The sequence below is a fragment of the Homalodisca vitripennis genome, chromosome X, assembly GCF_021130785.1.
Source record: "Homalodisca vitripennis isolate AUS2020 chromosome X, UT_GWSS_2.1, whole genome shotgun sequence".
Lineage (NCBI taxonomy): Eukaryota > Metazoa > Arthropoda > Insecta > Hemiptera > Cicadellidae > Homalodisca > Homalodisca vitripennis.
In genome coordinates, this window is record NC_060215.1 from 25118374 (window position 1) to 25130210 (window position 11837).

Genomic DNA, 11837 nt, shown 5'->3' on the forward strand with positions numbered 1-11837 from the left:
TGAGGAAAGCATTATAGAATTTAACTTTTGAGTACTTGGGAAAGTTTTATTTTATTTTGTTTTGCTTTGTATTTTGACACTAAATGCCACAAAAGGGGTAAAGTAAACAATTATACCAAAAGGTTTTTGATTTACTACTGATAACCTACATAGTATTTCAAGAACGAATGCTTGTAAAACTCATGGAGTGCTAAACTCTGCCACTAAATTCCATTTTTGCCTGAATCTGCGAGAGCATGACTACTGCTAAACTGTATGGTATCTCAAGAGTGGATAATTGTAAAATTTACAAAGAGCTAAACTTTCCCGTAAAGTTCTTTTTTGGCCTGAACCGGCGAGGGCATGACTTCATTAGAGAGAAAGACGGTTTGAATGATATGGAATAAATATGACATGTAGGGCTACAAAAGAGTGCAGTTGGTGGAAACTAAAAGAATGGACAAGCCCGTGCGACATTGCTGCACAAGTTAACTGACGCCCAGGACGTAGTGCGGTATCCCACATATTGCAGCATTATTGTACTGTACTAACCTCAAACTGGCAAGGATTTGCAATTAAATCTTGTTAGTGTGCAGGTAAAAGCTGTACAAAAATAAAAGAGCTTTTAATTCTATGAGGGCTTGCTAAATTAGATTTTATTAATTTTATAGTTTAATAAATGTTAGTTATTATAAACTAACCAATGAACACAGAAAAACATAAATCGCCCAAATTAATGAAGAACAATTAATCAGTGTACCTGTTTATTTAACAAGTGATACAGTAATCTTTTCAGATTAGATTATTTAAGACTATATTATAAACATTACTAAAAATTGTATTTAAATAATTTTCCACACTATGTTATGTAAACTGTACACACTAAATGTGTTTCTTGACTTCAGAAATCACTCAAGATTACAATAATATGATCACATTTCTAAACTTTCATATAATCACATTTCCCACAAATGGTTATAAAGATTGTAAAACAAAATGTGTTATAGGACATGAATGACTTATTAATTGTATATATTTATTCAGTCTCAGGAGGCAATATCAAAATCATACATGCTTACTGGAAACTAGGAAAATGGAAATAGTTTCAAACCGCCACTGACACAATGACAATAGGCACTGATTTGTAGTAAGTTAGTGATGGGAGAATCGAATAGTATTCGAATACAGCCAGAGTATTCACATATTCGAATACATCAAAATGAATTCGAATACTTTTGAAATGAATACAATTTCTCTGGAAGAATCGAATTCAAACCTGGAGTATTCGTTTATTCTGACAAATAGTATTCAAATAAAATATCCAAGAGCTGTATTCGTACTAATATGAGGTTTAAAATAAATACATATATGGAGACTTTCAAAAGAATAATTTAGGGGAGATTCAAAATTTGAAAAAAATAATTACAAATTTTAATACTTGAAAAAATGTATAATTAATATTGTATAATTATTAAATTTAAAAATACATATTATTTAAGAGTTACAGTTCTAAGCAATAACGACAAATATGAATATTTATTTCATATTGTTGTGTAAAAACAAAGTATTATTGAGGTTTTCTGGCTTCAGTCTATTTCTACGGTAATTAGTGACAAGACCTCCTGTGGAAAATAGTCTTTCAGACGGAACTGAAGTAGCAGGTAAACAAAGATATTTCTTCTGAAGTTCGTATATCATGGGTATGACTTGTTTATACGAGGCACCAAAAGCCAAAGGCAAAAAAAGCAAAAGTATTCGACGAATACAGTGGTGAATTCGTGACAAACAAGTGAAATAGCCCAGGAACAATAGATTGCGGGAAAGAACTAAGACAGGTCTAGACCTGTCTGTTAGAAACGCTCAGCTGAGCAAAAGTATTCTAATACATATTCGAATACAATTATTCGAATACAGGGGTGAATTCGAATTCACTGTATTCGATTCTCCCATCACTAATTTGTAGATGGAGGAAGGTGATGTTTTACTGGAAACAGCATTATTCACCCATCTGGTGCTACCAATATTGACTAGCTGGCACAGCTTTTGTTTACATGTATTTCACCCGTTACCTCCATATTTCCATTCTTCTGACATCACCTATTTTATATATATAGTTTTAAACTTTGAATGTAATATAAACAGTTACTTTTTAATTAAAAAATAAAGTTCATTCATATTATAGGAAACTTGTGCTTTATGATACCGCTCAAATTATGATAACTGTTGTCAGTTTAAATATTTCAAACACTGAGATGTGAAAATAGTTTTACGTGAAACATAACAAAGTACAACCAAAACGTTTATAAATGTATGAGAACTGAAGTGCGCAAAAAACAGTTAAAAAATCTGTTACGGTAACAAACTGCCACTGTTATATACTGAAGTATATCTTCGAAAAAGAACATAGTTCTCAGATGTAGGCTATTTGATAAAGTTCTTATCAAATTGAATGTTTATTGAACATAACATTATTCCATTACGTAAAAATGTAATGCTGTTATTATACTACATGAAAGATTTGAATTTTCTAACTTTTAAATATGGGAAATTAATGTATATATGTGTAATTTTGTTGTTTTCTTCTTTATTTACCTGTATATATTACGGCTAGGTTAATATAAACGTTATTAACTCATGTTCTTCGTAAAAGTCTTAATATAATGCAATAATTTCTTTCCACCCATTTATCTCAACATGTAAATAAGCTACAGAGATCCACTTTTTTTAAATAACCGTAAAATTCTATTTTGTAATATGTAGTTAATTAATTTAAGACAGTTCCAACATTAACATTTCATTTGAGCGTAATGGTTAAGTATTACAAGTACTCTGCATTCGCACGGCTTGCGGTTACAGCAGGGAACAAGTTTAGCAACATTACTCAACTGCTCCAAGGTCACACGCCAAATAGGCTTCTTATTTATATAATAAGCTTAAAAAAACAGTGGAATGTTGCAAATTGGCCAACAGATTAAAAAAAAGCCAGGAAGAATGCTCAGGAACTCCTCTTCAAGCGCTTCTGTCAAATGAAATAAAGAATCAAAACTGATCTCTATCTACCTCTTTTACTACTTCACTGAGACAGTACTAAATTGATCCTACATCAATAAAACATAAACGATCGATAACTTCATTGTTACAACTTGTTTGTCTGTTAGAACGGGTTTACTATGACTACAGTACAGCCATCTTAAAAACTGATCTATCTTATCACTACTCTTATTAGTGTAAAACTTAAATACAGCCCTTTTCAAAAATGTGAGGAATTTTCTAATTTTTTCGCTTGAAGATCACAAAATTCCTATCCAACACATTGTGTTGTAGTACTGCTTAAGACCAAAATGAAGCGAGTACTCAGCACAATGTTTATTGTTCAATTGTGAAAATCCAACAGATACAATGTCCTGGTCAGGTATGTGGCTTATTTATGTGCGATTCAGTCAACTGCATTGATAAGCCAGTTTCAACAAAATTCGTGCCGTATTCAAATGGTTTAAATATTTTACATTTTATTTGAATAATGTTAATTGTCACTTTTATACATTAATAAGGCACAAGAATATTTTTGGGGTCATGAGCAAAAGAATAAAAGGGATAAGTAGTGCCATACTGACTGACTTTGGCTGGCATGGCATTAAAATTAATTACGCACCACTACAAATGGATAGTTGTGCACTCTGAACAGCTCCGATAACATTCGCAGACAACAAATAAGCACCATTTAATTTCTAATAAACTATAGGTTTAAAAACAAAATATTATTATGCAACCACTATTAACTAATGGAAAAAATGGATAATATGAATAGAACACTATGCACACAGTACATAATTTGATTAACATACAAACTACCGATATTCTTGTCAAATATCAACTTTATCAGAAACTAAGCCTACCTTGAACACACAACAAAACTGTACAAACAAAATATGATGAGGACTTTAATCAAGTTCAACATCATAGTTAATGAAATAATTAGTAATTATAGTTATTAGTATAGTCTGATAATAATGTAAATTAACACATTACATAAGACTTACATAACTGGCATAATTTCAATATATTGGTGCAAATAGTTAAAAGTAATTAAGTACACAAATAAATGTGTCTATAAAGAGATGTATTCAAACTGGAAATGGACTATAGGCACTTTTTATTGGGTTTTAGTACTTTAAAGTAAAGCACCAGTATTAAAAATGTGTATAATCACAAAGAGCCAAATTATAGTGTTGGAAAAAGAATTTAAATTGTAGCTGGAAGTAGTTCCCAGTACACTAATGAGAATCTGATTTCTAACACCATTTCATTGTATGAGCAGACAATTCAGTCATCAAATTTCATCTATGCACAGGGCAGAGTATATGAAGAGAAACAGAGAAATATGAAGAAATCCGCCTAATCCGGTCTGAAACAATACAAGGTACAAAAAAAAACTATAAGGGTTTATTTCAGATCCCAAGTGATTCAAAACTAACTGTTACTAGATATACTACATCTAATGGACAAGAGTGGTTCTTTAACTAGTGCAATGTATTATGAAAACAAATTGGAGGCTAGCTACAGAGGAGCCTTGTTCTACAACAATATGCCTGGACACCTCAAGAAAGTATCTGGACGACGACTGAGTAGACAACTAACAGCGTGGCTGGAAGACAGACCCTTCTACTCAGTGAAAGAATTCCTGGAGAGAGCCCTTGACTAAATGAAGACCACATAATGAATTTACAAACACTGACTATTACACTCATTTATAACATTAACACTTCTTCTTGACCTTTGTTCTGTTCTCTAAGAATATGTATAATAAAGAAAATGTAAATGTAAATGTATATTTTGACAAAAGAAGAATTAATAAAGTTAAGTTTTCTTGTTCTACATCTAGACTCTGGTCCAACAATACCCTTCTCCTACCCCAAAAAACAAGACTCGCAGTAGCTTCCTTGTAACCCACGTCTGTGTAAAGTTGATCCAGCAACTCTGAAATAGCTTTGATAACTGTATCAAGGATTAACTGAACGTTGTGATTATCCTGCAAAATAGTTTTAATATGATATATACGTTGGCTACTGTACTGTAAAAGTAAGCAGCAAATCCTATATTATATCATGTGATTCAAATCCTATTATTATATCATGTTATTTAGAATTAATTGTTTTAAACAACCTTAATTAGGAGATATCAAATTGGTTTAAAAACATTAATTACAGTGTAACAAAATTAAATATAAATAAAACAAATATATCTTTTAAAACCCAACAAAAAAAGGAAATAATTGAGCCAATGATCATAGTAAATAACCAACTAGTAACAAAAAATCAGAGTACCAAATTCTTAGGTCTGACTATTGATGAAAATCTCAATTGGGATCAACACGTACAATTGTTGATTACAAAATTAAACTCGGGAATTTATGCTTTGACGAAGATGTCTTTTATTTGTAGCACTGATACATTGAGGACAATCTATTTCTCTTATATACACTCTTATATTGCATATGGCCTCTGTTTGTATGGTGCTACGAAAAAATCAAATCTAGATGAAATTCTCCGGATACAGAAAAAATCTCTGAGAATTATGTTAGGACTAAAAATAAATGATTCTGTGAAAGAATATTTTAAGGAATTCAAAATTTTTACTGTCTACGGTCAATATATAATGGATACAATTACGTGTTCTAAAATTAAAAACTTTAATACTGGTATGACCAACGTAATTCATTTGTACAATACACGTAATAAAAATGATATTTTAATACCTCACCATAGGCTAAATTTTTACACAAAAAAACCAACATACATTGGATCCAAATTTCTTAAATCCATTCCACTTGCTATCAAACAAGAAACAGAACATAAGATATTTAAAAGAAAGCTTAAGGCATACTTGATAGACAAGGCTTTATATTCATTAGATGAATATTTTGATTTGCAAATCAGGTAGTTTTATTCTGTATTTCATTAATTCCGTAGTTTTATTATAGGCTTATTTTGTATTAGTTTTTAGCTAGTTTAAACTGACACTATTCAAACGTTACATCATTGTAACTAAAATGAATAAAGATTTTTTTTACTTTGACTTTGACTTTTTCAGTCATTTTTAGAAAATTGCCAAATAGCCCTACATACAAGCAAGCCTAGAATATTTTATATGTCAATGTATGAAGCAAAACATTGGATTTGTATTCCTAACTGAATTTGTCAATATAAAAATATTTTTGTGACAACAAATTCATGTTTTCATAATAAAAAAAACACAGCACATTAACACTTACAAAAATCAAACATAGGCCTACTGTAATTAAACCTGTTAGGTAAAATTTACGAACACAAAGCCACTTTATTTTCTACTTTATTAAGATATCAATAACAAATTATCTGTGCTACGGAAGCATCGATTATTTAAACTGTGCTTCAGCTATAATAAAAACAATTAAGTGTATGGATTATAAAAAGACCTTATGATATTTATGTCAACACTGAAATTTACTCATTTTCACCAAAACATAAATTATGATTGGCAAAGACTCACTTCAATGTTTAACTTTTTTTTAGAAATCCCACCAAATCTTTTTAGCTCCCTTAAAGTAAATAGAGGATGAAACATTTTTGATTAACATGTTTTCTAGAAAGAAGGCATTGCAAAACACGTTAAAGAACCAATTTGGTCAAAATTGCACTAATTTTAAAAAGGGGGTTTGTGGTACCCTCTCTCCCCCCACCAGAGGGAATCTTTTATATGTTGTGAACACAGACCTTCAATGACCTCTTTCATGCTTACTTGTTCATTTTCGTTTTTGTTTAAACATTACACATACTCCCACATACAATTAACTTCGCATCAGTGTTCAAGCAAAACCAATAAATCTTCACGAAAAACTCTAAAGTTCTATAATACTGTACTTCAGCCTGCCAGTACACTAATAAACAGTTGTTTAAATATTTTGAACCTAAATAACTAACAGCTTAAAGATATTTTGACAGAGTAAAATATATATATAAAAAAACAGTTACAGGCAAAACATTCTAATTGAGGTTTATTTTTATAATATACATTACAACAAAAAGCACAAATGAAAACTCTTCTCTTAACATAAAGTACACAATGAAATTAAATGTTGACATGGTGACATCTTAGTAAAAAATCTCTACTTTTAACATTCTTTTAACTTATGAAACATAACTAAGCCCTAGTTTAAGAATAAATCTCATTGAAGTTGAAATCCTTTTTATTAGGATCCTTAATAGAGATCATTAGCAAATTACTTGAATTGGCTAGACTTAACCTATTACGAATGTCAGTTTTTGTTAGCTTCATGTAACTAAATCCTCTTTCACAATCTACTGTATGAAGAGACATAGTTGCAGCATACTCAACAACCAAGTATAAGAACTAAGGTAGATTCTCCCACAGCTCACTGCTATGCATAAACAATAATATCCAAGAGGGATTACTTACACCTAGATTTACTAAGTGTTTTCAACAGATTCCACTCTGACAAAACTTGAGTTTCTTCAAAATTACCATATGGTAATGTGATGAAAAGGTTTCTAATTTATTTAATTTCATTTTCACCAAAACTGAAATTATTTGAATTTTCCTAAATGTTTTTAGGTACTGGAATATTAAAAAATAATAGAAATCTTTTCAAAGTCACCCAACCTCTCATTAAGGTTATCGATTTAGGTTTGCAAAAACTTATTTTTTAACCCACTGAATACATCTTTTTCTTTTTGGGAATCACTTACAAAAATATTTTGGAAAATAAATCCATCAGTAATATCTGTATACACATACACTTTCTATATAGGACTGTAGGGAAAAACCATTTATAGTTTGCATTTATATTAATACCAGCAAGTAGCAAAATCTACATTTGTTAATTCTGAAATGTTAAACACAATATATTTATGAAAAACAAACATCTTTCAACAGAGCTGTTACGGCCAAAAATTGATATTTTGTTATCTGTCTTTAATATGACACTTGCGACTGGTCTACTATTACTTTATAACAGAGTTACTAAAGATTTCCTATTAGTGGTTAAAGAGGGACACTTTTTTCCTAAAGGAAGCCACCTTATAGCAAATGTCTGAACAAACCTTTTCCTTGGTTCATTTAAAATAGTTTGAGTTGTTCTTAAAAAGGTCAGTATTTTTAGGTGACTGCTCAAAATGGCTATAAATTTTATTTTAAATAAAACTATAAACTCCTGCTCTAACACCTGTCATGACAGAAGCTCATACTTGAATCAGTTACTATACTTGAACATTTATGTCATATTTATTCAAAGTTTTAATTACACATCGTGAGCAGTGCATCCATGCAAAGGAACTAGTTAAAAAAAATGTGTATACAAATAACTCTTACCTATCACTTTATATAAATTATCATGTTTTGAGTAAGAGATACATCTGTTGACTGAAAACAGCCTAATTAGAATCTTTTTGTATTTGATAGTATAACTTAGGTATTTCTAATCCACTATTTGATATCCTGATTCGATTGTGATGGTGGCCAATTACTATAATCCAGTCAGCCTATTTAATTTTATACAGGTAAAATTGGAAAATTAAATGAACTACTGTTTGAATACAAATAATTTCCTTGCTAAATGGTAAACAAAGTTATGCCAAGAGCTAAGCTAGCCCTGGTTAAGCTTTAATTTGACTTACCTGATTTTGATGACAGCAAATTTGATTTTTTTTATTAGGTCTTTACAGAAAACTGAAGGTTTTCAAATGGCTTTTGCATAATCAACATCACTCAATTGACACCACCACTTATAGCCTAGTGAAATCCACTTTTGAACTAGCTGTTCAAACCGATATGGTGTTTTTAACTTCAGGCCGGTTATTTTTCGCCGAAGTTGAAAGACTGGATGAGATCTCGTTTTGGTTATGTGGTAACAAAGATTTTATTGTTAGGAATACCAGTACTTTTAGAAATAACCCTAGAAGGCCCGGCTTGTTCTGTGTCACTTTCCCGTTTCTTAGCGATATTTAAATACTCTTTCATGGTTAAGCCTATGTTCATACTTAGTCATTCCAAATTGTAAAATCTGGCCTAACATAACCTTAAAAAGCACCAATAGGTGCAATCACGAAACTAAAGACGTTTATAAAAGTTCAATATTCGTTTTTGTTAACATACGTGTTAGTCAAGGTGCAAAGCATGGGCGTTGTCAATTGGCTGACACTTTCTGGCAGACAGCTCATTCGTCGGCATAGCGTAGCCTGATATTTTAATTGCATGAATTAAATGTGATGACAAGTATAATTTTATTCACAGCATCATTAAAAAAACCATGCTTTAATTCTTTATGTGGTTATTAGTTCTTTGTCGTTATTTTGCAAAAGCTTCTCTAGACATCGCATTTTCTCTGCTTGTTTCACAAAATGCGATCACAGCTTAAACCCTGCTTGATAAGAATTCTACTTTACAAAAAAACAATAGCCTAGAATTTAAAGTGGGCAAAGTAAATATTTACCAAGAGTAACACAAAGTTAGCCTCCAGATCAGCATGCCTGAACTCGCAAATTTAGATCTACCAAAGCAAATGTGTAAGTCTACAGTTAATACCACATAGTCTATGTATATGTGTATATATATATCCTACATAATTATTTATATTAGCCTATGATCAGGCCTGCTTACCATGTATTTCTCTTGGCAATTGTTTCAGGAGAATTAACTGCAGATAATATGAACACATTATGAATATTTGTCTTCACAAATCCACTGCCTAAGGAAATAATTTTTTGTAGTGCAAACATATTTAGTCTTTACATGTACAAAATTCAAATCATCACTTTACTAATAAAACTTTTTGTACCCCAATTATTAAAACCTAGTTTCACTTGAACGCGACATTTTATCACTTCTAAACAGAAAACGCGCCGATGTGAACTGAATGTCTTTGTGTAATGTAAACTGTCAAGGTGATATTGTTATAACCACAGTGAAGTTAGCGTTACTTCGTCGTCCAGACCGTAAAGTTATCGTCCCTTTATATTCTGTGCGTAAATGTTGCAGTTCTCAATTTGAAGGCGCTTCCAATAAATAAAAAATTAGTCTAAAATGTAAAACTAATTATTAAAAAGCGATCGTTCTTAAAATCTAGACAGTTTTTCGTGTTACAAATTTGCACAAGGGTGTCCTGTTGGTTGTATAATAAAACCAAATACCAAATAGAACAACTCGACCGCAGAGGATGTGTTGTTTAAAGTAAATAAACGTTACACGTGCGTTCTCGATTAAAAATCACTTCTGAGACAAAATCCAAACATATGCCCACAATACAAATTTGTACGCACAGGTGGTGTCAACCGTCAGATGACCTATCGTCTAAATAAAGGTTCTATTAAAAATCCAATATTGTATGTCTACATAATCTAATTCATAGAAAATAAAAAATAATTCATAAGAACTGTTTGTACAAATTGTTGTATAAACTTAAAAGTGTTTTAATTAACACATATATTAGGAACTTTTAAAATAAATATTACATAACTAGCAGTTACTCCGCACTTTCGCACGCAGTTTCGTAGGTTTTGCACCTATATGAGCACTTCTGGTTCAAGTGAATTATATTCCTGATGCCAATGTTAAGTTTGCCTTCTTCCCACAATCATGAAAATATGTTAAAAAGTATATATTTATGGTTATTGTAATTTACTCCGATCTTAGTATTTTTTTTGTTCCATATCTGAGTTTGCATCTTTCTTGATCCAGAAGATATTTTTATACATACACAGCGCTGAGAAGCCTATTTCTATCATAAGACGGCTAAATTATGTTTCATAACAATCTTTAAATTTAAAGTAAAAGTTAAATTAAATTGTCACTTATACCTGCACTGCTAGCAGTTACCCGCTCCTTTGCACGCAATTTAAGATGGTTTAAGATGGTTGCACGGAAGATGGTTTAAGATGGCGCCAACTAACAAGAATACGAATTGTGGAGCTTGCCCTAAAAAGGTCACTAATAATACTGGTGGCATTTTATGTGAAGGAATCTGTAACAAGTGGTTCCACTTTGAGTGTGCAGGCAAATCTAAAAGTGAATATTCATATTCTAAAGGCGAGAAATCGAATTTTATGTGTGAAAACTGTGAGCGGCAGCTGGACAAGCGTGACTGTATCGTAAGTACGCCACCTGTTGTAAACGGTAGTGCTAAGGAAAACGAAAATTATAGTGTTTGTAAATGTTTCGAATTTATTAAAATTTTGACTGATCAAATTTCTGATCTAACTAAAAATCACCTTGAGCTTAGAAATCAACTGAATATTGTGCAGGCCGAGAATGTAAACCTAACCTCGATTGTGAATAATCATGCAGAAGCCATTGGTGAAATTTTTACGAGTAAACAAAATAGTGTTTCTTATGCGAGTGTCGTAAAATCTACCCGGACAAATATTGACTCATCGTTACTGACGAAAAGTGCTAATCGAGATTATAGTAACGGTAATACAAGTGAGGTTAGGAATGACAGGCATAATTTGACTCCATCAGTCGACTTTGATTGTCGTTCTCAAGACCGAAATAATTCAGTGCTGCCGCCCAATACCTCTGATGAAGGCAGTGAATTGGCTGGGATTGACGGAATCGAGAAGGCAGTTGTGCCTACAAGTCTCAGGAGTAAGGAAAGGAAAGCAAGGCTGCATGTAAAACTCCAATCGCCGTCCGTCTTGCATTCTGAAGCAGACGATACTTCTGCTCTCACATACTCGGATCGGGAAAGAGTTGAATTTGAAAATGAGGCTGTCAATAGTGGGTTTGTTGAGGTACAACACAGAAAACGCAATCCCACACAACCTCAGCGAAATGTTATGAACAGGAACAACAAATTTCTGACGGGC

At 31.7% G+C, this 11837-nt stretch overlaps 1 protein-coding gene across 5 annotated transcripts in view; it reads right to left on the reverse strand.

Annotated features, from left to right (window-relative positions):
* Nucleotides 1-9917, reverse strand: part of LOC124368801 (protein ABHD11-like) — a 63424-nt gene extending 53507 nt beyond the window's left edge. For 2 of the 5 annotated variants that reach the window (XM_046826186.1, XM_046826187.1), the window contains exon 1: nucleotides 9634-9917. In XM_046826186.1, the coding sequence (XP_046682142.1) occupies nucleotides 9634-9752 (119 nt within the window). In that variant the 5' untranslated portion in view covers nucleotides 9753-9917. Of the gene's footprint in view, nucleotides 1-3875; nucleotides 3980-9129; nucleotides 9270-9633 lie in introns of those variants that run through there. The other 3 variants (XM_046826183.1, XM_046826184.1, XM_046826185.1) reach the window with 3 other exon arrangements.
* Nucleotides 9918-11837: the final 1920 nt, after the last annotated feature.